Here is a 26,252-nt window from a genome sequence, read left to right as displayed (position 1 = left end):
GAAGTTAAAAAGAAAATCACAGACCCAAAATGGTGCACGTAGGCTGAGTCCCCAAACTGGGGCTTAATACCTAATCTAATTGCAATTTCAACCTCCTCCAGAAATGTAGACTTAACCAGTTAGTCAGGAATTTTCTGATCAGTGCTGATGTAGTAATCCGCTACCTGGGCCCTCATCCATGCTGCAAGGAAGATGAAAGTCACCTGCATGCTGTCCCCCTAAGGAAAAGCAACCTTGCCTGAAAATCCTTTTGCTAATAACTTTCTGCCCCCAACCTCCTCCCTATAAAATCTTCCATTTTGTACAACTCCTCGGAGATCCCCTCTACTTGCTAGATGGGACGCAGCCTGTTGATGAGGTATTTAGTAAAGCCAATTAGATTTGCAAAATTACTCGTTGAATTTTATTTTTTAACAATAGTCTGGTGTGTCCCTTTGGTGGTGTAGCCTTTGGGAATTTCCTGTGCTTTCCAGAGTCTGTAGTAACAGACCTCTATTTGGGACACTTGGCCTAGACTGCACTCAGAGGAAATCTGGGTATACGCTGTAAGAGTCAGCGACCCCATGCTGCATCACAGGAATCCAGGAATTCCATTTCCCCGGGCAGGCTCACGTTGTCCCGCGGCGTCCATCCCGAAATCAGGAAGGGACCTCATTCCCCACGACTGGGCGGGGAGCCGCCAGGGAACCACACGCTACCCAGAAGGCTCCGCGGCAGGCCATCGTGAGAGCCGAGCCAATGAAAACGCAGCATGGATTCCGGTAGCGGCGCCTGTGGGCGGGACTTCCGGTGGCGTTCCCCTGGTGTTGCGCGTCTTCGAGTTCTTGGGCCGTTTGACTGGTGCAGGGTCTTGGGGACGCTGGGTTCCTTCGAAGCGGATGCAAGGTTCCAGAGGAGGTGATGTTCCCGCCTCTGAGGCGGCTGCGAGGCGCCCTCGTCCCCTGCCGTCGCCTGCCGCGTTCCGCCCCGCTCTTCCCACTGGTCGGAGGAGGAGGCCGCACGCGTGAAGCCAGTGCAGGTGGGTGCTGCGACCCCGGGGCCCTCGGCCGCCCCCGCCCCCTCCCGGAGGGCCGAGGCCAGAATGGAGGAGCGCCCGGTTAGTTCCCCGCAGTCAGGCCCCCAGGGCGCGAGCAGAGGGCGTTCTTGTTCTGGTCCCGGTCCCGCCCGCCCGTAGGGGCTGCTGAGTCGGGACCCGGGGCCGAGGGGTGAGGGTGAGGGTCGCTGGCAGGGACGGCGTGAGCCGCTGAAATCCGTGAAGGGGCGGGGATGGGAGAGGCTGCGATTTGGTGACTTAAAGAAATACGTATTTGTTAAGGTGACCAAAATGTATTTCTGCTATATATCTGGTCTTAGTGCATAGTTCCTGGCTCATAGCTTCCAAAACTGTTGGAATTTCCTAAGTGTTGACAGTGGTAAAGTTGTGTTTTGTCCTACAAATGGGGTGAGTTTTGGAAGCACCTAAGCTGGTTGCCTGGAGAACCAACCTGGTGATTAGAGGGTTGTAACTTTAAGTCCCTCCCCTCCCCCCAACCTGACCCCGCCCCACCCGACCCGACCCGACCCGACCCTACCCGACCCTACCCGACCCTACTCCTTGGGAGAAGGGAGATGGGCTGGAGATCGAACCAATAGCCAGTGGCCAGTGATTGAATGAGCCATGGTTATATGATGCAGCCTCCAAAGTACCCTTAAAGGACAGGGTTCAGAGAGCTTCCGGGTTGGTAAGCACCTGGAGATTTGAGGAGAGTGGTGCACCTGGAGACTGCAAGAATACTCTGTGCCCTGTTTTCATACCTTGCCGTGTGCGTCTCTTCCATTTTGGCTGTTTCTGAGTTAATACCCTTCTGTAATAAATCGGTGATCTAGGAAGAAAATGTTTCTCTGAGTTTTGTGAACCATTCTAGCAAATCAGTTAAACCTGAGGAGAAGGGGTCTTGGGAACCTCTGATTTATAACCAGTCAGTGGGAAGCACCAGTAACAGCCTGGGCTTGCAGCTGGCATCTGAAATGGCAGGGGGTTGAGGGTGGGGGTACCGTCCTGTAGGACTGAACCCTTAACCTGTGAATCTGATGCTAATTCCTGATACATAGTGTCAGAATTGAATTCTTGGACATCCTTCTGGCTTTTAAGAATCAATGTTGTGTGAGGAACCCCAGGGACCTCCCCCCTACTCCACACACACACACACACACACACACACACTTGTTGGCATTGGTTCCAGGGACCTAATTTAGGGGCATATCCATATTTGAAGTTTAAAATTATTGAAAAGGGAATGGGAAACTAGCGAGGAGGACAACCCGGCAATAGACTCCAGGAGATTATATGGTGGGGGCTGGACCAGAGGAGCGGCAGTAGAGGAGAGATGTGGTAAGAATTTGGATAGATCAGGGACACCTGGGTGGCTCAGTTGGTTAAGCATTTGATGCTTGGTTTCGGCTCAGGTTATGATCTCATGGTTCTGAGTTTGAGAACCACACGGAGAGTGTGGAGCCTACTTGGGATTTTCTCTCCCCCTCTGTACTCTGTCTCTCTCTAAATAAATTAATTAATTAAAAAAAGAGTCAACAGGATTTCATGCTCCATCCAGCATGTCTGTGAATAAAAGGGAGTGAAAGACCATCCAAAGTTTTTATTTTTGCCTGGACATTTGAAAGAAAGGAGGTGGGGAAGTCAGTGCAGGGAGCAGGTTTCACAGAGATTTTGAGTTACATCTTAGACATGTGATTCTGAGAGGTCTCAAGATGGAGAGGAGACTTCTCATGATAGGTGGGCTTGAAGGTTTAGAGGTGAGGGAAGAGGGCTGGAGATAAATGTTAAATGGTGGGGACCTCGGACTGGATCAGGTCAGAGTCTGGGGATCAGATCGAAGAAGGAGGGTTTTGAGGTTCTTTCAGATGGGTCCTGCGGTGGGGTAGGGAAGGCCTGGGACACACGTGTATCGCTGATTCTCTTTCAGAGATGAGGTGAATTCTGGCCTGTGTGTGGAGAGAGGGAGGTCCAGATGAGGTGAGGTGTTGTCAGGATGACTGAGGTGTGAATTGGTGTGGCTCCTCCCCTGCAGGCTAAGCAGCCACTCAAGAGCACTCCCTGTGGAACAAAACCAAGGTCAGCCGAGCCCCAGACCAGGGCACTGCTGCCTCCCCTCCCCTCTGCTGTGCAGTCCAGGGCTCCCCACGTGCTGTCTTCCGAGATGATGGCACGAGGATTAGTAGTTTTCAGCGCTCCCCTTAACTTCAGAACGTATGAAACAGCTACTGATTTGAATACTAACAAAGCAGCAGTCTTCCAAATACATAGGCATAGGCAGGCAACTAGAAATGAGCACAGTGAATTACTTAAATTTATCCACACACTTAATAATTGGTGTAAGAGTTACTTTATTGTTAAGCATTTGCTTATGATGTAAGTTTCATGCATCACATCCTCTTAAAAACTTACAAAGTGGGAAAAATGCACTCCCAAAGTTTTAAAGTCCTACCACTTCATTTGCACTGAAAACATAGACAAAACCCTGGATGCTGTGGACTGTAAGCTGATACATAGTGTGCTACTGATGTGTGATATCAATATCACCCTGTGAGAGGGGAACAGTCTTATTCCCATTGTATGGGATAAGGACACAGACCTCCCTGAGGGTCAGTCTTTCTCCAGAGTCACATGGCTAGTAAGAGGCAGCAGTGAGTCCTGAGGAGCTCGGTTTGGACCATCAGACTGACATTGCTTTGCTGGAGGGCAGAGCAGGCCTGGTGGTTCAGCTCAACTTGTAGGACCTTAACCGTGGTTACCCATTTCTCATGGCTTCCCTCCTTCTGCACCTGCACCAATGGAGGGAGGCATGTGGACCCCAGTAAAGCTGTGCTTCTGGTTTCATACGGGACATCTTTGTGTTATGGTGGCAGTGCCATTGGGGATCAGGTAGGGGAAGGAGGGGCTAAATCTGTGTCTCAGGTGGGTGCCAGGCTGGTGGGGGTGGGGATCACAAACACGGGAGGAACTGGAGGGCTGTTGGGGGTGTGTGCATGTGAGGTGGAGGGTCGTAAAGCCTTCTGAGGAGGCAGTGGACATAAGACGGTTGTTGAGGTGCCCACAGTGAAGGTCAGACACCAGGGCGGGCGGGCCTGTTACCCTTCTGTGGCCTCGGCAAGGTTTTCTGGTGACCCTCGTCTGGATTGTTTATTTGGGCTGGTAGATTAGTTGGGTGGGGGAAGTGGGATCGGCCAGAGTCATTGCAAGTCTGGGGCTTTGAACGAGAGGTGGTGAGAGGTCAGGATCGCTTCTGAGATTGTGAGACCCTCACACAGGTCTCTGTGGCTAAGCTAAAGCAAGAAACAGTTGGGCGAGGATACTTTGGTGTTATGATAGAAGACTCCGGCAGATGAGGAGGCCGGCTGCATTTGCACTGCCTGGGTTCCGTGTGCGGACTGGGCATGTTGGAGGGTCAAAGAAATGCCTACCGTGTGATCCTGGGGGCTACGGTGGCATTGTCTTCTCTGTCCGAGGTCAGGTACCCCAGGCCTTCCTGTCCTCTTGCTCACGTACTTGGGGCCTGCCTATGCCAGCAACTTCAGGCACTGATCGTGCCATCACCACTTGTAGGGACCATTGGGTTTGTTTTAAGACTTTCCTCTGAAGGTCTCATAAATTTAGAAGGTGGGATGTTGATGTCGTGTGGGTCACTCTGGGTGGATGTCCGGTACTCTCTTTCTCTGTCTTTTCCCCTGGACACGCCTCTTCCAGGCCCTGGTGGTTGCTCGCACTAAGCAATAGTAGAGCCCCAGGCACCTGACAGAGGAACGTTACTCCGCAACATCAAGAGATGCTCAAAAAAATGTGGCCCTCACAGGGAGCATCTGTTCTGTGTCCATCACTGAATGATGCCTGGGGCAGTGGCTGCCTTATTTATACCTTTTCTTTCCCACTAACATTTCAGTTCTCACTTTTGGCTCTCATCCTTTCCCTTCCACTGCTTCCTTGGAGGACTAACGTTTCAGATGGTGTGAAGTCTGCACATATCCTTAAATGGTCCTTGAACACAAGCTACTGTAATGCAATCTTTATTTCTTTTAATTTATATCCAAGTTAGTTAGCATCTAGTGCAACAGTGATTTCAGGAGTAGATTCCTTAATGCCCCTGACCCATTTAGCCCATCCCCCCTCCAGCAACCCTCTGTTCTCCATATTTAAGAGTCTCTTCTCTTTTGTCCCCCTCCCTCTTTTTATATTATTTTTGCTTATGTTCATCTGTTTTGTCTCTTATGCTGTTGGTCTTTCTCTAATTTCGCTTAGCATAATACCTTCCAGTTCTTCCCATGTAGTTGCAAATGGCAAGATTTCATTCCTTTTGATTGCCAAGTAATACTCCATTGTATGTATGTATGTGTATGTGGTGTGTATATATATATATATATATATATATATATATACACACACACACACACCACATCTACATTATCCATTCATCCATTGATGAACAGGACTCTTTCCATACTTTGGCTATTGTTGATAGTGTTGCTGTCAACATTGGGGTTCATGTGTCTCTTCGAAACAGCACACCTATATCCTGTGGATAAATGCCTAGTAGTGCAATTGCTGGGCCGTAGGGTAGTTCTATTTTTAATTTTTTGAGGAACCTCCATACTGTTTTCCAGAGTGGCGGCACCAGTTTGCATTCCCACCAGCAGTGCAAAAGGGACCTTCTCTCTCTGCATCCTCGCCAACATCTGTCGTTGCCTGAGTTGTTAATGTTAGCCCTTCTGACAGGTGGTATCTCATGGTGGTTTTGATTTGTATTTCCCTGATGATGAGGGATGTGGAGCATTTTTTTCATGTGTCGGTTGGCCATCTGGATGTCTTCCTGGGAGAAGTGTCTAGTCATGTCTTTTGCCCATTTCTTCCCTGGATTATTTGTTTTTTGGGTGTTGAGTTTGATAAGTTCTTTATAAATTTTGGATACTAACCCCTTATCTGATAGGTGTTTTGCAAATATCTTCTCCCCTTCCGTAGGCTGTGTTTTAGTTTTGTTGATTGTTTCCTTCACTGTGCAGAAGCTTTTTATTTTGATGAGGTCCCAAGAGTTCATTTTTACTTTGGTTTCCCTTGCCTCTGGAGACATATTGAGTAAGAAATTGCCATGGCCGAGGTCAAAGAGGTTGTTGCCTGTTTTCTCCTCGAGGATTTTGATGGCTTCCTGTCTGCATTTAGGTCTTTCATCTATTTTGAATTTATTTTTGTGTATGGTATAGGAGAGTGGTCCAGGTTCATTTTTCTTCATATCGCTATCCCGTTTTCCCAGCACCATTTGCTGATGAGACTGTCTTCTTTATTCCATTGGATATTCTTTCCTGCTTTGTCAGTCTTGATGATTACAGCTTTGTAATTCATCTTGAAGTGTGGAATTGTGATGCCTTCAGCTTTGGTTTTCTTTTTCAACATTTCTTTGGCTATTCGGGGTCTTTTCTGTTTCCATACAAATTTTAGGATTGTTTGTTCTAGCTCTGTGAAGAATGCTGGTGTTATTTTGATAGGGATTGCATTGAATATATAGATTGCTTTGGGTAGTATTGGCATTTAAAAAATATTTGTTCTTCCAGTCCATGAGTATGGAATCTTTTTCCATTTCTTTGTGTCTTCTTCAATTTCTTTCATAAGCTTTCTATAGTTTCCAGTGTGCAAGCACACATTTCTGGGTCTGGACTCCGTCTTCTACCCAGTGCTCACCAGTCACCAGCAGCCATGGCCTTGTTGAAAGTCATTTGCAGAGGACACTTGGGGAGCCCACTTCTCCTCCCTGCCCTCACCCCTTTCTCATTTCCTTGCCCAGAGTCCCATCGTGGGCGCTGGCCAGGCTGAGCTCTGCACAGAAGGCCTTCCTGTCACCGTCTCGAGTCCCCCAGACTTGTCAGCAGTCCCCTGGCCGTGTCTCACAGGCATTCCGGACAAGGCTGCCTATGCTTGACCAGCATTTCTCTGCCTACAGGTTGCTGGCATGGAGCCCAGGACGAGGAGGCCCCTTCAGAGCAAGGTGTCTATAGGAGCGTCACAGGTCAGGACTCCAAAGCCAGGTCCGTCAGTCCACGAGGCCCAGCCCTGTGAGATGTGTGTCCAGCTCTGGAGAGACACTTTGCACTTGGCTGAACAGGGTGGAACCTACCCTGAGCATGGCCTGTATGCTCGTGGGGCAGACCTACACCTGCATCAGAGGAAGCAGAATAGAGATAAGCTTGGCATAAAGGACGAGCAGAGCCCTTCATTTGTTAGGGGCCACACAGTTCATCTGACCTTGGCCTGGAGGGAGGGTGGGAAGGACTTCGCAGTCTTTCTCCTGCCCCCGGCCACGCAGTGGGTAGCCACACGGGGACACTGATGCAGGGAGGCCTTTGAAAGTGGACAGAATGGGTGTCTGTGCACTAAGCATGGGAAGCCTCAGCCACAGCACATACTGTGGAGCAGCCACAAGTCCACCCTGGATGAGACCAAGGAGACTGTGAAGGTAGGACGCTTTGTAGGCGCAACTCCAACTTTCACACATAGATTTCTTCGACACCTTGCTTTCAATTCCTTTTGTACCTACCCCAAAAAAGTAGAATCGTTGATTCATGTGGTATTATGGTAATGTTTTGAGCAATTGTTTTCCATAATACTGGTACCACTTTATGTTCCTGTGCACCTGTATATATATATATATATATATATATATATATATATATATATATATACACATACACACACACACATATATATATAATAGCTATTCTAGGGATATATTTTGTAGTTTTAGTTTTCATTTCTCTAATGATTAATGTGTGGTCGTTGAGCATATTTATTTTGGAGAAATATCTATTCAAGTCCTTTGCTCATGTTTTAATTGGATAATGTATTTTCTTTGTTATTGAATTATGAGTTCTTTATACAAGTCCTTTGTATATTCTGGATATTAATCCCCTATCAGATTTGCAAATATTTTCTCCCCTTCCCCCATGTTGCATTTTCACTCATATGTGCATTTCCCGTATGTTGATTGTTTTCTTTGGTGCACAGGCATTTTAAATTTTGATATAGTCCACTTTATCAATTTTTATCTTTCATTGTATGGTGCTATATGTCTAGGAAATCATTGTCAAGTCCAGTGTGAGAAAGCTTTCTTCCCTTCTAAGTTACATGGTTTGAGAACCATGTGTAAGCCTTTAATCCATGTTGAGTTCATTTTTGTATAACGCTATAATGTAGCCCCAGTTTTCACATGTGGTATGTCCAGTTTTCCCTGCACCTTTTCAAATGACTGGACTTTCCCTATTGAAGTCCTTTCTATTTCATAGGTGTATGTGTATCACTGTCTCATACCAGAATCACAGTGTTTTGATATATACTTTTATAAAATACTGTCTTAATTCCACTTTGAAGCCTGGCATGAAGCCAGTCAGCTCCCCTTTTGGAGTATCTGACTAATTCCACACCCCCAAATACTCCCCATATCAGGCTCTCACCCATACCAGTCCTGATGGCCTGAACACCTCAGAACCAGGTACCGGACAGCTAAGGATGCCCCTGTGCCCTGGAGTCTAAGAAATTATTCAGCCCACACGGATTCTGGGAAACCTACCTTGCTACGCATACACTGCCCCTTCCAGCTCCAGCTTGCTGTCACGCTGCCCCTCACTACAAGCCCCTGTTGGGTTCTGTCTGACCTTCTCTTGTTCCCAGCTGTAAGTTACAAAGAGCTTTGCCTTTTATCTATCTGAGTGGTATTTGTTCTCACCTGCCATCATCATCCTCAACAACACAAAAAAATTTTTTAAAGACCTTTCAGTCTCACACAACACCTACACACCCAGAAGAGTACTCTGTGTGTGGTGAATGTTGTAAAGTTTTCAGCCAGTACCCTGTCTTCATTGCGCACCAGGAAGTTCACAATGTCAGCATCGTGAGAGGTTAGAAGTCAGCCAGAATTGCACCTCCCGGGCTAAATATGTGGGTTGGCTTCATGAACTCTTGCACTTTCAGACCTGCTTGGGGTGGCACTGCCACGGTCTATCCGAGAAGCCATCCCTCTTCTACCAGGTGTCAGGGAGCCCAGCACATTGCTGTGCTCTCTTCATCTGGCGTAGTCACCAGGGTTGGTGAGGCCTCATTCCTTACACCTTACCTCCTGTCAGTTTGGGTGGGGACATCACCCAACTTTAGACAAGGGGACTTGAGCTGGCTTCACCTCCCAGCTCACAGAGGTTTCCCAACGTTTCCTTTCTTTGGGGGCATTGTCTCTGTCTCATGAGACTTGTAATGGATTTTTGTAGCCACTAGGTTACCCCACACAGGAACTCCCTGGTCACCCCACTGGCTTTTGTGATAATAATTTTTTTTTTTTTAACGTTTATTTACTCTTGAGAGAGAGAAAGAGCATGAGGGAGGGAGGGGCAGAGAGAGAGAGGGAGACACAGAATCCGAAGCAGGCTCCAGGCTCTGAGCTACACCATAAGATCATGACGTGAGCCAAAGTCAGACACTTAACCAACTGAGCCAACCAGGTGCCCCTAAAAGTATTCTTTAAACTATATTTACTGTATTCACTGTGGGTGAGAACAGAATTGGACTCGGATGGAATGAAAGAATGAACGGGTTTTGGGGGGCCTCTCTTTTGTGTGTTTCAGAGGAAATAGGAGGATAAAGAAGAACTCTCAGTCCAGATTTGGTTCAATTTGCATTGCTACATGATGCATCTCGGGAAAGTTTATAGGACTTCTGTACTCGGGGTGCAAAGAATATCTGTAGTTATCCAGTCTGCTAGTCTACTCGAGGGTGGGGTAGGGCAGTCGCCCTGGCAATCCTTGCATTCAGCAGCAGCATGAGTTGGGTCATTTGTACTCAGAGGCTGTCCCATATTCCAGGCATTGCTGAGGAATATAGCTCCTCAGTCTCCCCTGACTTACAGGCACTTACGGTGTATTTGTTATGATGTACAGATACCTCAAGTGCAAAGCTATGTCTTCACAGCTTCATTGAAGCTGGTATTTCTCAGTGATTTTTAAATACGATAAAAAGAAGTCCCGGTTTAGTCATAACCTCTGATTTCCTTTGTAAGCCTGTGCTCACCTTAATTCCCTCACTTCTCAGACTTCAGTAAGATCTAACCTGGTGCAGATGGCCAAGAGCTATTTTGGCCACGGGTGAATAGCTACATCATCATTGATTTCAGTAGTTTCATTTCTTCTGGGATAGTCTCAAGTGCCCATGCATTGTCACTGCAGTCGCAAGTGGAATTAGATTTACTTCCCAGCAAGGAAAAAAGATCACAAAATCCAATCCTGCCGCTTCTCTGTCTCTGCCTCCGTGTTCAGAAGCCCGCTGTCCCAATGTGGTAAGTCGCTCCCACTTTTGAGATAGGGTGTTAAATTCTAAAAAAGAATGGAATGCATGGAGTTAAGAGTTGGACATCACTAGCCCTTTTTTCTAACAGTGAAACTCCTACAATTGATTCTAAAGTTTCAGTCTAACATGAAAAGCAGTAAGATTGTATTTTAGATCCCAGCTCTGGGTGGACGTACTTTATGTCTGAGTGACAATTGGGTTTGCACTTTGGGGAACATCTGAAATAATTTCTGTGATCAGCAGACATTCCACGAAAATCTGGGTGTGACCCCCTCCAAGAAGCCGGAGCCCCCCTCAGAACGTCCAGACATCCCTTCCCAGCACCCCTCATGGTGCGGCGGGACAGCTGCCGGAGGTCAGGATGGAGACCCGTGCGGAGGTTGGCGTCTCCATCAGGACTACGTTACCCAGAAGGCAGTGCGCCACACTGGGCCAGTGAGGGCTCAAGGAGCGAGGCACTTCCGCCCAGCGGACGGCATGTAGGCGGGCCTTCCGGCGTCGGCCTCCAGCGACGTCTTGTAAATTTGGTTCTGTCCAGCGCTCGGAAGCTCAGGTTGCTGGGACTGCCCAAGGTAACAGAGCGGGGACGCGCAGGGCCGGCTGCTCGGAGACTCAGCGTGGCTGTCGTGCGGGCTGAGCACTGCGGTGCCACGGTCGCCGTGGCGGTTCCCATCCAGGTAAATGCTGCGTTTCTCTGGGCCCTCACCCCCTCATTCAGCTCTTCTTATTCATTGAAATTTCATATTTTCGTTCTTACGAGGGTCCTGTTTACCTTGGTCTTCCGAATTCTGGAATGTCGCTTGCCCGAGGAGAGTGGCACAGAATGCGTATGCAGCTGAATAGCCGGCTGTAAGATTAGTGCTAACCTCCCGCACACGGGCAGGAGCTTATTGCTTGTACTCATTGCTGTTAACCTCTTACCTTTGGGTTTCTTCCCGAGTAGCACGAGCGTCGCGGTGCAGCTGCGCTCGCCAAAGCCTGATCCGTTCCAGGGAGAGGGAAGCCGGCAAGGGCTGTTCTAAACATTAGCCCGCTGGGGCAAATGGAGTGGCAGCTCGTGGGCCGGGCTGGGGCTGAGGGTGGTAGCTCTGGTCGCGGCCACCGTCTTTCTGCGAATTGGAGGACAAGGTGAGCGAGGGTGTGAGCGCGCCCCCTGCCGCCCGACCGCTCCGTTCTCGCGTTCCCACTGGCCGGGGTTTAGACAGCACCCCGCCAGCCAGCTCCGCGGTTCTTCCGCGGCCACCATGGCCCTCTCCAAGGTTAAGCTGTTGTCCCATGTCTCAGGCAAGCACCCTTTATTGTCCGAGAGCTTGAGCACCTCTGTGGGAAGTCCTCAGCCTCCTAGTTTAGATGAAAGATTGATGGGTTACTGCAGTCACAGCACCGTACAGCTGTTCGTTTTTCTGCGTAGTATTCTGGGATATGAGTATATAAACAAAATGTTTTTATGTTTCTGCCCGTGGTTTTCTGCATTTATAAACACTGGTACTGTAGCCACATGTTTTGGGCTATACAAGCATACAGTTGTCTAGCATTCTGTATTAAAGATAGCCCACTTTCCACAAGTAGTCGTAGGTTTAAATTTATGATTCCAGGGGCACCTGGGTGGCTCAGTTGGTTGTGTATCTGACTTCGGCGCAGGTCATGATCTCGCGGTTTGTGAGTTTGAGCCCCACATCGGGCTCTGTGCTGATAGCTGGGAGCCTGCTTCAGATTCTGTGTCTCCCTCTCTCTAAAATGAATGTAAAAAAAAAAATTTTTTTTTTATGATGCCAGATTGGTTTTCAAAACGTTACCAATCTACATACATATAATAGTTTACAATATTTAGCTAATTTCTATAGTGTTACTAGCAGTGGGCAACGTCAGGCTTGTGATGTCAGCCTTACTGAGTTGGTTTTCTGGGTTTTTTTGTTTTTTTTTTTAATATTTATTTTTGAGACAGAGACAGAGCACAATGGTGAAGGGGCAGAGAGAAAGGGAGACACAGAATCTGAGGCAGGCTCTGACCTGTCAGCCACAGTCTGACCAGGCACCCCACGCCTTACTGAGTTTTGCTTTATTTTTGTTCATTACTGTTAACTTTACATTTGCATTTTTAAAAAGTGCTTACTGGAATTCTCATTTACATACACAAGATTTTTTAATTCACTAAGTATTAAAATTTTAAATAATTTAATGATTACGGAGGGTTCACAAATTTGTGTAATTTTTGCTCAACTGTGTAACTGGTCATTTCAGTTTTTATGACAAAATGTAACAGGAGCCTCCAGGAGCCCTTTGTTTCAATGTAGTGGGATTCTTTATTGTGATACTTTGGTTTGAGAAATCTGTTCTTCTGTTAACTTGTAAGAGACATAATTTTTTGTCTTCCAAGTTAAGCCTGTCCAGCTGAAATTACGTCATTTTTTAAAAAGATTATTAGGCTCCATACCCAACTTGGGGCTTGAACTCAAAGAGTCACGCTTTACCAACTGAGCCAGCCAGGTGTCCCTGTGTGCATCGTTTAAAGTAGAGGTGTAAATTTTTATGTTGTCACACAACCATTTATAAGCTGCTACTATTTTAATGCTCTCTGTAGCACCGCTAAAGCATCCAGATCCATGCACACATGCATGACCCACTTCATGATCTCTGTAGTTTTTCCAACCTAAATCCTATGACAATCGTTTTCTTACTAGAACAGCTTTATAATGTGCTACTCTTTTGGAACAATTACTCTTGTATGTTAAAGTGATGTTTAATGTTTATTCTTATTTACAACAATCTTGTCACTTTAAAAAAATATTTTTTGAGAGTGAGAGCTCAGGAGGGCAGAGAGGGACACAAAGGATCCGAAGGAGGCTGTCGGCACAGAGCCTGACACAGTAGGGCTCTAGCTCACGAACTGCGAGATCATGATCTGAGCCAAAGTTGGATGCTTAACCATCTGAGTCACCCAGGCGCCCCAGCCTTGTCACTTTTTAGAAATAGCTTCTCACGTTCTAAAATACTTGGGATTTTTATGTTTGCAGCTATGACTTGGTCTCTTCCCAGGAAAACTCAAGGATTTTAGCAAAACTGTGTAGTCCTTTTGTATTTGCAATAACACCAAGCATGTGTTTATAACATGCATAATATCAAGGTTTTGGCTTTGCTCTGAATCTTTTAGTACTATTGGGTTTGCAGTTGTAATGAAATCTAGGGGTGTTGTCTTTTCTCCACATTTTCTTTCTTTTTCTTAGATGCACGTTGTCCAGATTTATTCTTCCCTCATCATTGATCTCACCCTTTATGGGGCATCTGGGTGGCTCCGTCAGTTATGCATCCGACTTGGGCTCAGATCATGATCTCGCGGTTCATGAGTTCAACCCCCGTGTCAGGCTCTGTGCTGACAACTCAGAACCTGGAGCCTGCTTCAGATTCTGTGTCTCTTTCCCTGTCTGCTCCCCTACCCATGCTCTGTCTCCTTCAAAAACACACAATCACGTAAGCGGTGGTTTGATATGTTATCTTACCCAGGGGGGAGAATATATCTGCACCATTTCTTTCTGAACATTTATGGAAAAACTGGAAAAGGAAGTATAAAGAGTCACATTCATGACCAGCTATTAGGGCTAAACTAAACTACAAGATACAGGAAGAGAAGAGTGTATTTTGGGCACAGGAAGAAGCAGAATACGAAGGAATAAAATGGAAGGGTTGGAAACACACTGAGACATGGACATAATTTATCCCTTATTCTTCCTGCTCACTGGCCTGAGGGCAGCTACTCCAACACAACACGACCCCATCAGCCTTTTCACTCCTTTCTTCCCTCTCCTGAAAAGTCAAGATGCATATGCTTTGGGCACAACTGAACCCTCTCTGCCTTCTTTCATAAAGGCTGGATTTTCCCCCTTTGGCTTTCCTCTGTACCTAAAAATACTGTGTTTCACTTTTCTGTCTATACCCGCGATGGGACTTAAACTAACGTGGCCCTGCTCTTCCTGCAGGTTCTGCTTTCAGCAGAAGCACTTATGGACCCTGCACTGGTGAGTGTCAGGTGTCCTGGAACTCCTGCTGCCACCCTTCCTGCCCTTGGTGTCTAGAGCCTCTAGCTAAGCCCTCAGTCCAGGTCAGAGGTCATATGCAGAGGGATCCCCACTTGTGGCAAGTCATGGGGTGAGTGTGAAAGGATGTCTTAGGTTTAGGAATCAGTGCTGTGGCTTTGGAGGAGAGACAGAGATGAGAGTGGTTAGGGGAATGTTCGAGCTCCACTAGGACTGTTATGTCTGGTGAGAAAAGAGGACAAGGAGGCTAGAGTCAGGCCTGGGGTGTAGCCTGAGCTGGGGTTCTGTTCTGAGAGTGAGGGTGATGGCCACATAGTTCTGGAGTAGAGGAGAAAACCAGCTGGCTCAGGTCTTCAGAAGCTGCCCCTGGCTAGAGTGCACTCCACCCTGGGGGAGAGGGAGACAAGGAGATCATGAACAGAGCTCGTGTCGTCAAAGCTCTAGATCGGCCGGTACTGGTTGTAGCTGGGCCAAATAGCTGGTAGATGCGGAGGCAGGAGAAGGATTTGGCTTCACGTAGGGCTGACCAGGGGCACCTGGGTGGCTCGAGCTGGTTAAGCATCCGACTTTGGCTCTGTTGTGATCTCACGGGTTGTGGGTTTAAGCCTTGTGTCGCGCCCTGTGCTAACAGCTCAGAGCCTGGAGTCTGCTTTGGGTTCTGTGTCTCCCTCTCTCTCTGCCCCTCCCGCACTTGCATGCACTGTCCCTCTCTCTCTCTCAAAAATAAACATTAAAGTTTTAAGTAAAGTCAGGGTGATCAGATTTTCTTTTTAAAAATATATTTACTTATTTTAAGAGAGAGAGAACACAAGCTGGCCCTATACACCCACTGGGGAGTCCAACGGGAGGCTTGAACCCACAAACTGCAACGCATTTTCTGATGTGGAGGGGTCACAGATGACTCCATGGTTTTTTGTAGGAGTAGCTTTTGTAAGAATATGAGGAATTCTCTTTTGGCCATGTTGATCCTCAAATGTTTCAGACACTTCCAAGTATAGGTGACCACTGGAGAGCTGGTCCCCCACTTCTCAGGACATCCACACCAAGGCTGAACTCTGGATCTGATATGGTGGGGCCACGTTCCGGTCATAGTGGCCTTGCCCCTGGGGAACAAGGGAGGAGAGCTGTGGACAGTGCATGGACAAGACAGCATAACAGTTGTTACCAGGAATGTAGAAGGAGGTATGGGGAGGGGAAAGTCCAACAGGTGGCTGGATTTTCATGGGAGTGGATATGAGATCAGAGCAATAATGGGGGTGAGTTGGTAGAGTAGACTGGTACTTGTTCACCTGTGTATGCACCCCTCCAACCAGGCTCTTGTGGTGGTTCTCTCAGAAGGTCATCAGACAAACTAGATCTGCATGTGATCTAAACCAGCACCAAGGTCAAGTGGGGAAGGCCCTTCCCTTGGAGGTTAGGATCTATGATCACACTTGCCCAGCACTTCTTCAGCATGACACACAGACACAAGTCAATGGTGGGGACCAGCTGTGTGAGTAGGAGCTTGAGAGAGAATGCTAGGCCCCAGCTGCTTACATGTGGGAGGCAGGATGTGGGGGACTCAGATGTCTTGCAGGAAAGGGATGGGAGTCCTGCATCTCAGTGTGGGGGAGTGGGGGATGAGGAGCAGGGAGTGAGTGAATCTGGAGGTTGGGGTTCGGGGCAGTTACCAGGTCCTGCCAGGAGAGGCTGCTTATGGACGCAACTGTCCCCATCATCACAGGGCTCCATGACCTTTGAGGACGTGGCCGTGTACTTTTCCCAGGAGGAGTGGAGGCTTCTTGACGAGGCTCAGCGACGCCTGTACCGGGACGTGATGCTGGAGGTCTTTGCACTTGTTGTGTCATTGGGTAAGGCCCTCCCCCCAACCCCCACATCCTGGGCTGGCCCCTGGCTTTCCTCTTCATTCTGGGCACAGAGGCTGGGGCGTGGAGATACCTCACAAGCAGCCCCAACACCAGCTGTTCAGAGGGGCCTTCGCTCAAGGTTTCTGGGACATTTTTGTTTCCTGAGGTGGTTTGGGGGCTGGTTGCCTTGGGCCTGCACTGACCACTTAGCTGTCCCAAGTTTGCCTTAAGGACTTGCATCTTCTAGGTCCCCTGTTATCCAGCTGGAGCTGGGAGAACACGGGGTACATGACCACGTGGGTACGCCTCCAAGTGGGGGACACTTACACGTGGAAGTTGGCGACAGGGAGAGGATGTGAAATGGCTGGGGATCCTGACAGGAACATGTCCCGGGCTCACAACACTGCTCTGATGCCAAGGTCAGAGGCTCTCCTATCTTGCCTGTCCTTCCTTGACACTCTGCCCCCTTCCCTCACCTGTCTTCTACCCTTCATTGGGATCTCCCCCACATCACTGCTCCTTCTGCTGTGCTCACCACCCCCGGCCTATGCTTGACCCGCCACACAGTCTGTCTGTGCCCATATCCTTAAAATAATACTTGAACGCCAGTCACCAAGGCCCTGGTGAAAACACACTCCCCCCAGAAGTGAGTTGTGGACCCAGCCTCTCCTCCCTGCACCACACACCGTCCTCATCCTCGTGTCTTCACCTGCTGAGTCCCCTCTGCCGTGTGAAGCACAGAACTGCCTCCTCCTGCTGCCAGAGCTGCTCAGCATTTCTTCTCTGCTTTCAGGCTGCTGGCACGGAGCAGGGGCTGAGGAGGCACCTTCAGAGCAGAGCATCCCCGTAGGAGTGTCAGAGGTCAGCATCGCGAAGGCAGATCTGTCCCCCCACAAGGTGCGCAGCCCAGACTCCGAAGGGGATTTGCATCCAGCCAAGAGCCCGGGAGCAAGCCGTGGGCACAAAGTGTGTGGGACAGGGGGGAAGCCTCAGGAGCGCCAGAAGCAGCACAGTAGAGAAAGACACCTGCGAAGGAACACGAAGAGCCATGCCACCCACCCCCCACCACAGAAGCCCATCCCCGCTGGCCCAGGGCTTCTCCCCCAGCTCGCTCACAGTCGGGGGACACCCACTGAGGACACCAGCTGTACAGAGCCCTTTCACCACAGACAGAGGCGCTACAAGTGCGGTGACTGTGGGAAAGCCTTCTGCCGGAAATACAGACTCACCCAGCATCAGAGAGTCCACACAGGAGAAAGGCCGTATGAGTGCAGCGAGTGTGGGAAAACCTTCAGCTACAAACACATACTCGTCCAGCACCAGAGAGTCCACACTGGAGAGAGGCCTTACGAGTGCGGCGCGTGTGGGAAAGCCTTCAGTAACAAACCCACACTCGTTCGGCACCAGCGAATTCACACTGGAGAGAGGCCTTACGAATGCGGTGAGTGCGGGAAATTCTTCAGCCAAAGCTCCAGCCTTAGCGAACATCAGAGGATTCACACTGGGGCACGGCCTTATAAATGTGGTGAGTGTGGAAAATTCTTCACCTCCAACTCCAACCTGATTAAGCACCGGAGAGTCCACACCGGAACAAGGCCTTATGAGTGCAGCCAATGTGGGAAATTCTTTAACCAAAGCCCCAGCCTCATTAAACACCAAAGAATTCACACTGGCGAAAAGCCTTATGAATGTAGCGAATGTGGGAAACTCTTTAGCCAAAGCTCCACCCTCATTAAGCACCAGAGAGTTCACACCGGGGCAAGGCCTTACAAGTGCAACGAATGTGGGAAACTTTTTAGCCAGAGCTTTGGCCTCACTCAACACCACAGAGTCCACACAGGAGAAAAGCCCTACGAGTGCCGTGCCTGTGGGGAATCCTTTAGCCACAGCACACAACTTACTCAGCACCGGAAAGTTCACACCGCAGAGAGCCCTCCCCAGTGCAGGAGCTGTGGAGAAGTCTTTCACCACCGGTCGGCTCTCATCGACCACCAGAAACTCCACAGCCCCGCTCGACCTCATGAGTGCACTGAATGTGGGAAAGCCTTCAGCCGCAGGTCTAACCTCCTGCGACACCAGAAAGTTCACAGGGGAGGAGGGCCTTAGGATGAGCGGGGGCTGCACCATGTCGAGAGCCCATCCTCACCACAGTCTGAGCCCATGGGGCATAGGGGGCTAGGAGGCTGTACTTTCTAACCTGTCCAGAACCCTCATGTTGGTCAGTGCAGGTTTCTCCCACGTGTATCCCAAACACTGTATGCCTCACAGTGTGGATGGCTTCATGGCACAGGGTAGCTCTCACTCTAGAGTTTTGGGCACAAGGCCTCCTATGATAGAATGAAGAGCAGTCCCAATTTTTTGGGACTAATCTTGTGTCCCAGATGTACGGGTTTGTGGTTGACTCTGGAAGTTTCCCTGAGAGGAACGGTGTGGGGTTTTTTTTTTTTTTAATGTTTATTTTTGAGAGAGACAGGGCATGAGCAGGGGAGGGGCAGAGAGAGGGAGACACAAGATCTGAGCTGTCAGCACAGAGCCCCATGTGGGCCTCAAACCCATGGACCATGGGATCATGACCTGAAGTCAGACGCTTACCCAACTGAGCCCCCTGGCGCCCCAAGGATCAGCTTCTCTTTCTCACATAGGATGTCACAGTGCCCCAGTGCTGTTGAGAAGTAGTGCTCTAGGTCCCAATACAGAGCCCTGTGCCATCACATCTGCTGGGCTGGTATCATGGATTCCAGGCACCAGGTAGGAGCCAGCTGTGCGGTACAGACACAGCGAAATGGTGGGGGACTTGCAAAGTGGAGGGGCTGCGATGCCTACGCCAATGCCCTGGGGGCTTACAGCCAATTTCAGGTAAGGGCCTTGTGGACGACATTCTGAGGCCCTATAGAGCTGACAGCACTCCTGTGGCCAGGGTTCTATTGCACTACAGTTAAGGTGTTGGGGGCGGGGGGTTGAAAACCAAACTCCTGGAAATGCAGACACGAAGGCAGCAGGCACGTGGTCTTTCTGACCCACGGAGTGTAGCTTGTAAACTCCGGTGCAGTTGCTGGCCAGCGGGAAGCGGAGCTGTGTCCTGTGGGGTGGCCAGATTTCAATTTTCCAAGGTTTTCCCGATGTTCAGATTTTTCCGCAAAAGCATTTCCACTCAGCATGCGATAGACTTCAAGTGTACTTGAAAACCGAACACTGCTGCTGGTAGACTTTACTGGATGTGTGCTCATGAAACTGCCTGGATTCCCACATAGACCGTCACTTTCTTTCGTACCTTCGCTAGTTTATGTTCTCTAGAATTTTACATGTTGGAATCTTACTGTGGCTCCTTTTTACGGGTACATAATAGGACATAATTACTTCGACAACCACCAGTGAATAGTTGGAATTTTTTTTTTTTTTTTTAAACAAGTGGAAGACACCATTATTCACTCATCTAACAAAAAGGACGACGAGGGTTCGGGGGTTGTTGCCAGCCTGGCCATCACAAGGCACAGTTGTGCCAAATGTACATCTCCGTCCCCCTGCAGTGCGAGGCCTGAGTCCCAGTGAACTGAAACAGGCCAAGCTCTCCCCAGGGGGATATGGTTGCTCTGAGTTCTGCCAGCGTCCTCACCAGTAGAAGCCTGGTCAGATTTGTTCCGTCTTTTCCACGAGTGGTTTTCAAAGGTGTGTGTGTGCAATCTCCCCCTGCTCGAATCGTGCATTTCCCCCGAGAACTGTGTGCCACCCGTAGGTGTGTATTTGCCAAGTCTACTTGCTGTGGGTGCTGATGAAAAGTAACGCATTGGGCCCTCACACTAGTGCAATAAAAATGTTCAACGAAAACGTTTAAAATGTTCTTACACGTGTTTCCTCCCTCGTCTGTGCTGTTGACCGTGTGTTGGCCACATACACCCTGCACTTGAGAGTGTGGTTCTCTGTTGAAAGGAGCATTAGTCCAGCCATCATAACCTTTCCCCATTGCTAGCTGCGAACATGAAGGTTGCCAACCAGATGTGCTGCCTTTGAGAAGGAGAGGCGGTAAACGTCTGTTTTCCCAGCCATACTTACTGTACAGGAATAGGAAAGGACAGGTTTTAAATATTACTACTACCCTGCAGTAAAAGAGTAAATCAGTTTAAACTTCAAAATCAGTTTAGTTCTCCCCCTTCCACAGCACTGCCTGATAAACAATGCCTTTGTCTACTTGGGGCCCAGGGCCCCCTCTCAGATTGTGCTAAATAATGGGACTTCCAGGTGGTGCAACAGCTGGAGACTAATGTCAGCCCCACCAGGGCTCCTTGCTCCAGGATACCGAGAAACAACAAAAACCCAGAGAATTAAGCACTTTGCCACATACTTCCTATTCTAAGCAAGATTTTGTACTTAAAACTCAATCATATAAATTTATTTAAATATATAATTACATATGTATAACCCCTAATCCATGTTCCGTCCTTGTTTTCTTCTTGGGTCTTTTCTATCCACCCCACCTCCACCCACAGCCAACTTACATAGATGGATCCTGAGGGACATCCTATCAATGTCACTGAATTCTTAAAATTGGAATCTTTTTCAAAATGCATTTCATGGGGCCCACGTAGGTGGCTCAGGCTCTTGATATCAGCTCAGGTCACACGGTCTCAGGGTTTGTGAGTTCAAGCCCCCACAGTCAACCCTGGGCTGACAGCACAGCGCTTCTTGGGATTTTTTTTCTCTCTGCCCCCTCCCCCCCAACTCCTGCTCTCCCTCAAAATAAATAAGCAAACCTAAAGAAAACAAAAACATGCATTTCATTATACTTGTTTTGGTGATGGAATAAATTGTATTACTTCTCTATCTAGAAGCTGCTGAAAACAGTTACTGCAGATTTTTGGTGTTATAAGACCATCAATTACGTGGTCTTAATGATTCCACAGGTCAGAACAGTCTGTCCACATTAGGGCAAATCTACACATCCCTCCCTCCCTATGGGGGCACAGGCCCGGACACAGGTTTTGGGGTTGAATGCTCATCCTCTACCTTTCCCCCAAGACCTGCCTCCTTTCCTGCTCCTTGACCAAAGATCACTTCTGCACTTACCTTCTAAAAGCAGCAAGGCATCCGTGGAGCATCTTTGTCTCGGGTCATCAAATAGAACTTCCTTATATGGCAGTAATCTCCCCCCCTCCTCTTCCTACAACTTGTAGAAGGACACCTCTCTCTGCTTCACCTGCATAAAGAGAGGGAAAAAAAGCTCATCTCATCCACAAAAAAAAAAAAAAAAAATTCCACATTTGCCAAATCGTGTGTCAAAGGGAACACTTACACGCGGTCAAGGAATAAGGACACATCTTCCAGGGGCCTTTAGAACAGCTGCCACGACCTCACGGTGTTTTTAGGCCTCACAAGGTCCTTAAAACGTTCACATTCCGATCTATGTATATAACAAATGAAATATACATGTGAGATATAAAAAATAAAATATATATAAAAAATAAAACATATATGTAATATATATATATAAAGCTTGGTTATTCTAATTTGAAGTTACTGCCAAATTATCTACGATGTCCCCCATTCTAAAACTCGCTCATTGCAACTCTGCCGATAGTGTTAGGGGTGCTAACACTTGTGGGTTCTGCCACCTCAGAAACTCCCCCCACACACCGAGGTAGTCAGAGGAAACCACTTTATTCTAGAACTACAGCAGACAACAGAGACGGCCTATTGGCTCTATGATAGACAATATGATCGACGACGCACGCGTTCTCTAGATCAGCAAAACCTGGGTCTTCGCAGCGAGACCCCTTCTCCTTGCCCCCTCGATCCACCCTTGCTTCACAGCGTTTACCCTCTGATCGCACCTGGTAATCTGGGTCCCCTCTGGGGTTGGCCCTTCACCACTTCTATCTGAAGGAAGGGCACCCTTCCTCGGTCTGCAACTGGGCAAGTTACAGCTTACAGCCGGACGCCAAATTAAACCGCTCAGAGACGAGGGGGTTTCGCTGCCTTCTCCGAGGCTTAGTTTTCATGGAAATGGCACCAGGCTTTGAACAGCTTTCTTGGCGTTCTTTTTCATTCCTTAGCGGCCGCTCGGCTTGCCACTCCCACCGCCTTCTTGTCTCCGGACTCCCAGAGCAAAAACAGGGCCAAAATCTTTGGTTTCCCAGCAGATGGGTTCCTCGAGTGGTAACGGGAAGCTGGGCACGCGGGAGGAGGCACCGTGTCTGCGCTTGCCCGGGGAGGACCACGACCCTGTGGCACGACCATCCACCAACAGGATTGTGGGGTGCACAAAGCGGCAGAACAGCAGGCCCCAGGGAGCTCCTGGCGAGCACCTTCTGAGGCACCTGCCTGAAGGATTGATCACCAATCACCTCGAGGATTAATTACGCAGTCCAGGGCCGGAAGTTCGTCCCAGGTGTCAAGGAGGATTGGGGCGCGCCTGGGTGGCTCAGTCGCTTAAGCGTCCAAACTTCAGCTCCGGTTATGATCTCAGGATTTGTGAGCTGCTGAGAGGCACCCACAGGGGGCTCGGGGTGCTGGAGACAGGCTCCTAGTGAAAGGGCGGGCCTACGCCAGCCGACTAGATCTTGTTCTGTGTCCTTCACCTTGACCACACCTCCTCCCCTTGAGCCACCCCTCCCCCACCTGCCCAACAGAACTCGGACCCTTCCCCACCCAATCAGCTGAGGCCATAGCTATTACATTACCTCACCAACTGCCCTTAGGCCCCAATAAAAACCTTTGGGCTTTGGAAACTCGCTCTCTCTCCCTGGTACCACACCACTGCGTCGGTGCAGGTATGGGATTGAGCTCGAGCTACTTAAAATAAAGGCTCTTTTACTTTTACATCGGACTCGGCTCCCTGGCGGTATTTGGGGATCACGAATTCTGGGCATAACACTAGGTCTCGGAAAAGAGCCCCGCACGCGTGCCCGCGCCCATCACCGGACCGCTGTCGGACCCGCCCCTGCCTCGGAGGCTATTGCACAGCTCACGACGCGGGAAGCGGTGCTCGGCCCCACGGAGAGACCAGGGGGCTCCACGCCGAGGGGAGGCGCTGGGACGCCTTGCAAGGGCTACTCCGCTCGAGAAATGAGCGGCGGCAGGGACGTAGGGGGAGAGCCTTGATCGCAGAAGCTCGTTCCCCCAATCCTGGCCCGCCGGGGTTGCAGAGATACCCGGACACGCGGGCAGGGGCTTGGAGATGAAGGGAAGCACAAGGCTCCTTCAGCAGCCACTGGTCGGCCTGGGAGTCTGCGCTGCTCCGGAACGAACCGCTGCGATGCATCACAGCTTCGAACCCCCACCATCGCTGTCGGGCGCGCCTCCCTCCCCCACTCTACTCCCCACTCCACCCCCCCGCTCCTCGGGCGCACTGGGGTGGACGGACGCTCAGGGGCCAAGGCGAACCCGCACTTGGGGGCTGACCTCGAGTGGTCCGGGGGCGCACAGCGCGGAGGGACAGCCTCTCCACTGCGGGGAGAACCGCTTACGAAGCCGCGGAGAAGGAAGGAGTGTCCGCTGGGCCAGCGGCCCCGGCCCAAACGGAGCCGTGGAGAAGGGCGAGGCCAGGCAGGTTCCGCATCCCTGTCTGCGCACCACGCACCCGCCTGCAGGGAAGGAGCTAGTGGAGTGGGAGGAGCAGCTCCCCGCACCGGAACATCCGTCTTGCGTCTGGTTGGAGCCGAGCCCAGCGCGGGAGAGCGGGCTCACCACGGAGTTCGGCTCAAGGAGCTCCAAAGGGGAGCCTGCACGGACAACACCTCCAGGCCTGCTTTGGGCCTCCGGCCTCGGCCGCTGCCTGGTCCCTGGGGCGGGGGTCACACGGGCCAGAGGACGCCCTTAGGGCGCCTGAGGATTGAAGCAGCCTCGAGGTCGGGGCTCGCGCATGCGCGGTTACTGCCACAGAGACCCAGGGTTCCAAGCGAAGGAAATTGCGTTAGCGTCCACAAAGCAACCTTCTGAGCTAATTCGCACTCCCACTTCAAAGCACGGGGGTTGGAAACCTTGCCAGCCCTTTCCTGGCAGCAAAAATAAATAAAATTAAAATAGTTAAAAAAAAAATACTAGCTTTTGAGTGAAAAAATTACGGGTCCGGGTAAGGACTGTACAGATCACGGGAGCCTCCTGGGTTCAACTACTGGCCCCCCAACACGATCCCATCGCTGCAACCCTGGAGCTCCTGGGGCCACCTGGCCGACTCAACTGTCGGTCGTGTCTGCGAGGAGCTCGGAACGCGCGGGGGCCGCCGCGGGCCGGCTACGTCCTCCCGTCTGTCCGCACGCACAGCGGCCCGTCCGGGACAGAAGACTGGGGCTTGGAAGAAACTTCCGTGGAGGCATCTCCGACCGCCGGCCCCGTGGGGAATCGCGGCCAGACCCTGAGCACCTTATCCCCGCCACCCTGCACGTTCTGTGACGCTCCTCGCCTCCGGAGCAGGATTCCGAAAAATCGAGCGCAAGAAACCACGCAGGCACAAGTGCCGCCGGGGTCCGCCCTCCCCGGCCCCCGGGGCGCGGCCGGTGCATCCACGGCTATCGGTTGGGACTTGGGAGAACTTCGGCGGAGGCGCCTCCGACCACCGGACCCCACGAGGAGCCGCGGCCGGGCCCCGGGCACCTTACCCCGGCCTCCCCGCACGTCCCGGGCCGGCCTGCCCCTCCGGAGCGGGCCGCCTCTAGACGCGGGGCACCCTCTCCCTTTCCCCCGCAGCGCCACACTGGGTTCCCGCAGGCAGAGAGGCACCAGCAGGTGCCGGTCGACGTTTCCCCTTCCCCGGGAGGGCCTACGAGCCACTCCCTAGTAGAACGCCGCATTCAATCTCCAGCGAACTGATGCGCGGCGATGCGCCGGCGACCCCGGGATGATCCCGCCAGCGCCCCCGGCCTCCTGGAACCCTTCCTCGGGTACCGCCGCCAAATCCCACCTCTTGTCGATTTCGCCGGAGCTCTGGAGGGAGGAACGTCTAGGAGGAGCCACCAGATGGCGCCCGACAACCGGCGCGAACGTCCCCAGACGCATGTGGATCGCGGCCATCGAGGGCGCGCTGCCTGCCGCCTCGACGTCCAGGCTTCGCCCTCCCCAACTCGGATTCGCAGACTGTACAATGTGAGATTTTGCCTCCTGCCAAGTAGGGGGCATTCCCGCCTACCTCCTTCCCGGCCACCGCGTCTTGGCCTAGTCCCAGCTCCTCTCTTTCTGCTTCGGGATCCTGCATGTGACCGGCTTCGTGCGCCCTGGATGGCGTGGATGTGCGCCTCCTTTCCAGGGGGTCTGCGAGTAGTAAGAGGTTAAGGCATTAGCCTTTCTTGTCACTCCGTTACCTCCGTAAATTAAAATCCCGCGGGCACGTTTTTTTCAACGTTTATTTATTTTTGGGACAGAGAGAGACAGAGCATGAACGGGAGAGGGGCAGAGAGAGAGGGAGACACAGAATCGGAAACAGGCTCCAGGCTCCCAGCCATCAGGCCAGAGCCTGACGCGGGGCTCGAACCCACGGACTGCGAGATCGTGACCTGGCTGAAGTCGGACGCTTAACCGACTGCGCCACCCAGGCGCCCCACGTTTTTACACACTGGTAAAGCTGGCAAGAAGCTTACTTAGCCTTTCAGAAGACTTACCATTAGAAGTTCGCCAAGGGAAATGCTGTTGCATCCACACGACTCTTGACACAGAATGCTATGGGCACCAGTGACAGTCACAACAAAGTTTATTGCAATGAGAGGCAAGGCCGACAGATCGGGACCAACACTCTTTTTTTTTTTTTTTTAATTTTTTTAATGTTTATTTATTTTTGAGACAGAGAGAGACAGAGCATGAACAGGGGAGGGTCAGAGAGAGAGGGAAACACAGAATCTGAAACAGGCTCCAGGCTGTGAGCGGTCAGCACAGAGCCCGACGCGGGGCTCGAACTCACAGACCTCGAGATCATGACCTGAGCTGAAGTTGGACGCTTAGCCGACTGAGCCACCCAGGCGCCCTGGCACCAACACTCTTGATAAGAGTGCGGCCTCGAACAGCTGGGGTACAGAGTTTTTATGG

The 26,252-nt window shown here is 50.5% G+C and overlaps 1 protein-coding gene and 2 long non-coding RNA genes across 5 annotated transcripts; 2 read left to right on the top strand and 1 right to left on the bottom strand.

The window, feature by feature from the left end:
* The first annotated feature begins 427 nt into the window (after positions 1-427).
* LOC122494721 lies at positions 428-8,737 on the top strand. The gene is made up of 2 exons (XR_006300261.1): positions 428-1,018; positions 6,981-8,737. It is a non-coding gene; the product is annotated as an uncharacterized LOC122494721 (long non-coding RNA).
* A 703-nt stretch (positions 8,738-9,440) lies between these two features.
* LOC122494696 (zinc finger protein 773-like) lies at positions 9,441-20,078 on the top strand. Of its 3 annotated transcripts, XM_043600068.1 has the most exons (5): positions 9,441-10,355; positions 10,610-11,043; positions 14,341-14,379; positions 16,121-16,247; positions 17,038-20,078. In XM_043600068.1, the coding sequence occupies exons 2-5, from the start codon at positions 10,696-10,698 to the stop codon at positions 18,348-18,350; spliced, it is 1,827 nt and encodes a 608-aa protein (XP_043456003.1). In that variant the 5' UTR covers positions 9,441-10,355; positions 10,610-10,695; the 3' UTR covers positions 18,351-20,078. The 3 variants fall into 3 exon arrangements, with proteins under 3 accessions (XP_043456003.1, XP_043456002.1, XP_043456004.1); XM_043600067.1 differs by having other exon boundaries at positions 9,441-11,043; XM_043600069.1 differs by lacking the exon at positions 14,341-14,379 and having other exon boundaries at positions 9,441-11,043.
* A 1,186-nt stretch (positions 20,079-21,264) lies between these two features.
* Positions 21,265-25,951, bottom strand: LOC122494720. Its single transcript, XR_006300260.1, has 3 exons — positions 25,832-25,951; positions 25,363-25,484; positions 21,265-21,435 (listed from the first exon to the last, which is right to left on the bottom strand). It is a non-coding gene; the product is annotated as an uncharacterized LOC122494720 (long non-coding RNA).
* Between the last annotated feature and the right edge of the window lie 301 nt (positions 25,952-26,252).

Source organism: Prionailurus bengalensis, chromosome E2 (genome assembly GCF_016509475.1).
Source record: "Prionailurus bengalensis isolate Pbe53 chromosome E2, Fcat_Pben_1.1_paternal_pri, whole genome shotgun sequence".
Taxonomy (NCBI): Eukaryota; Metazoa; Chordata; class Mammalia; order Carnivora; family Felidae; genus Prionailurus; species Prionailurus bengalensis.
Note: the sequence above shows the minus strand (reverse complement) of the source record. Positions and strands in the feature narration are given on the sequence as shown.

Bases quoted from the DNA above. Each gene is read 5' to 3' on its own strand.
- LOC122494696 (XM_043600068.1), top strand. From the start codon at position 10,696: ATGGTGCGGCGGGACAGCTGCCGGAGGTCAGGATGGAGACCCGTGCGG. The intron at 14,380-16,120 runs GTGAGTGTCAGG...CCATCATCACAG, and splicing joins CACTTATGGACCCTGCACTG to GGCTCCATGACCTTTGAGGA. The intron at 16,248-17,037 runs GTAAGGCCCTCC...CTCTGCTTTCAG, and splicing joins TGCACTTGTTGTGTCATTGG to GCTGCTGGCACGGAGCAGGG.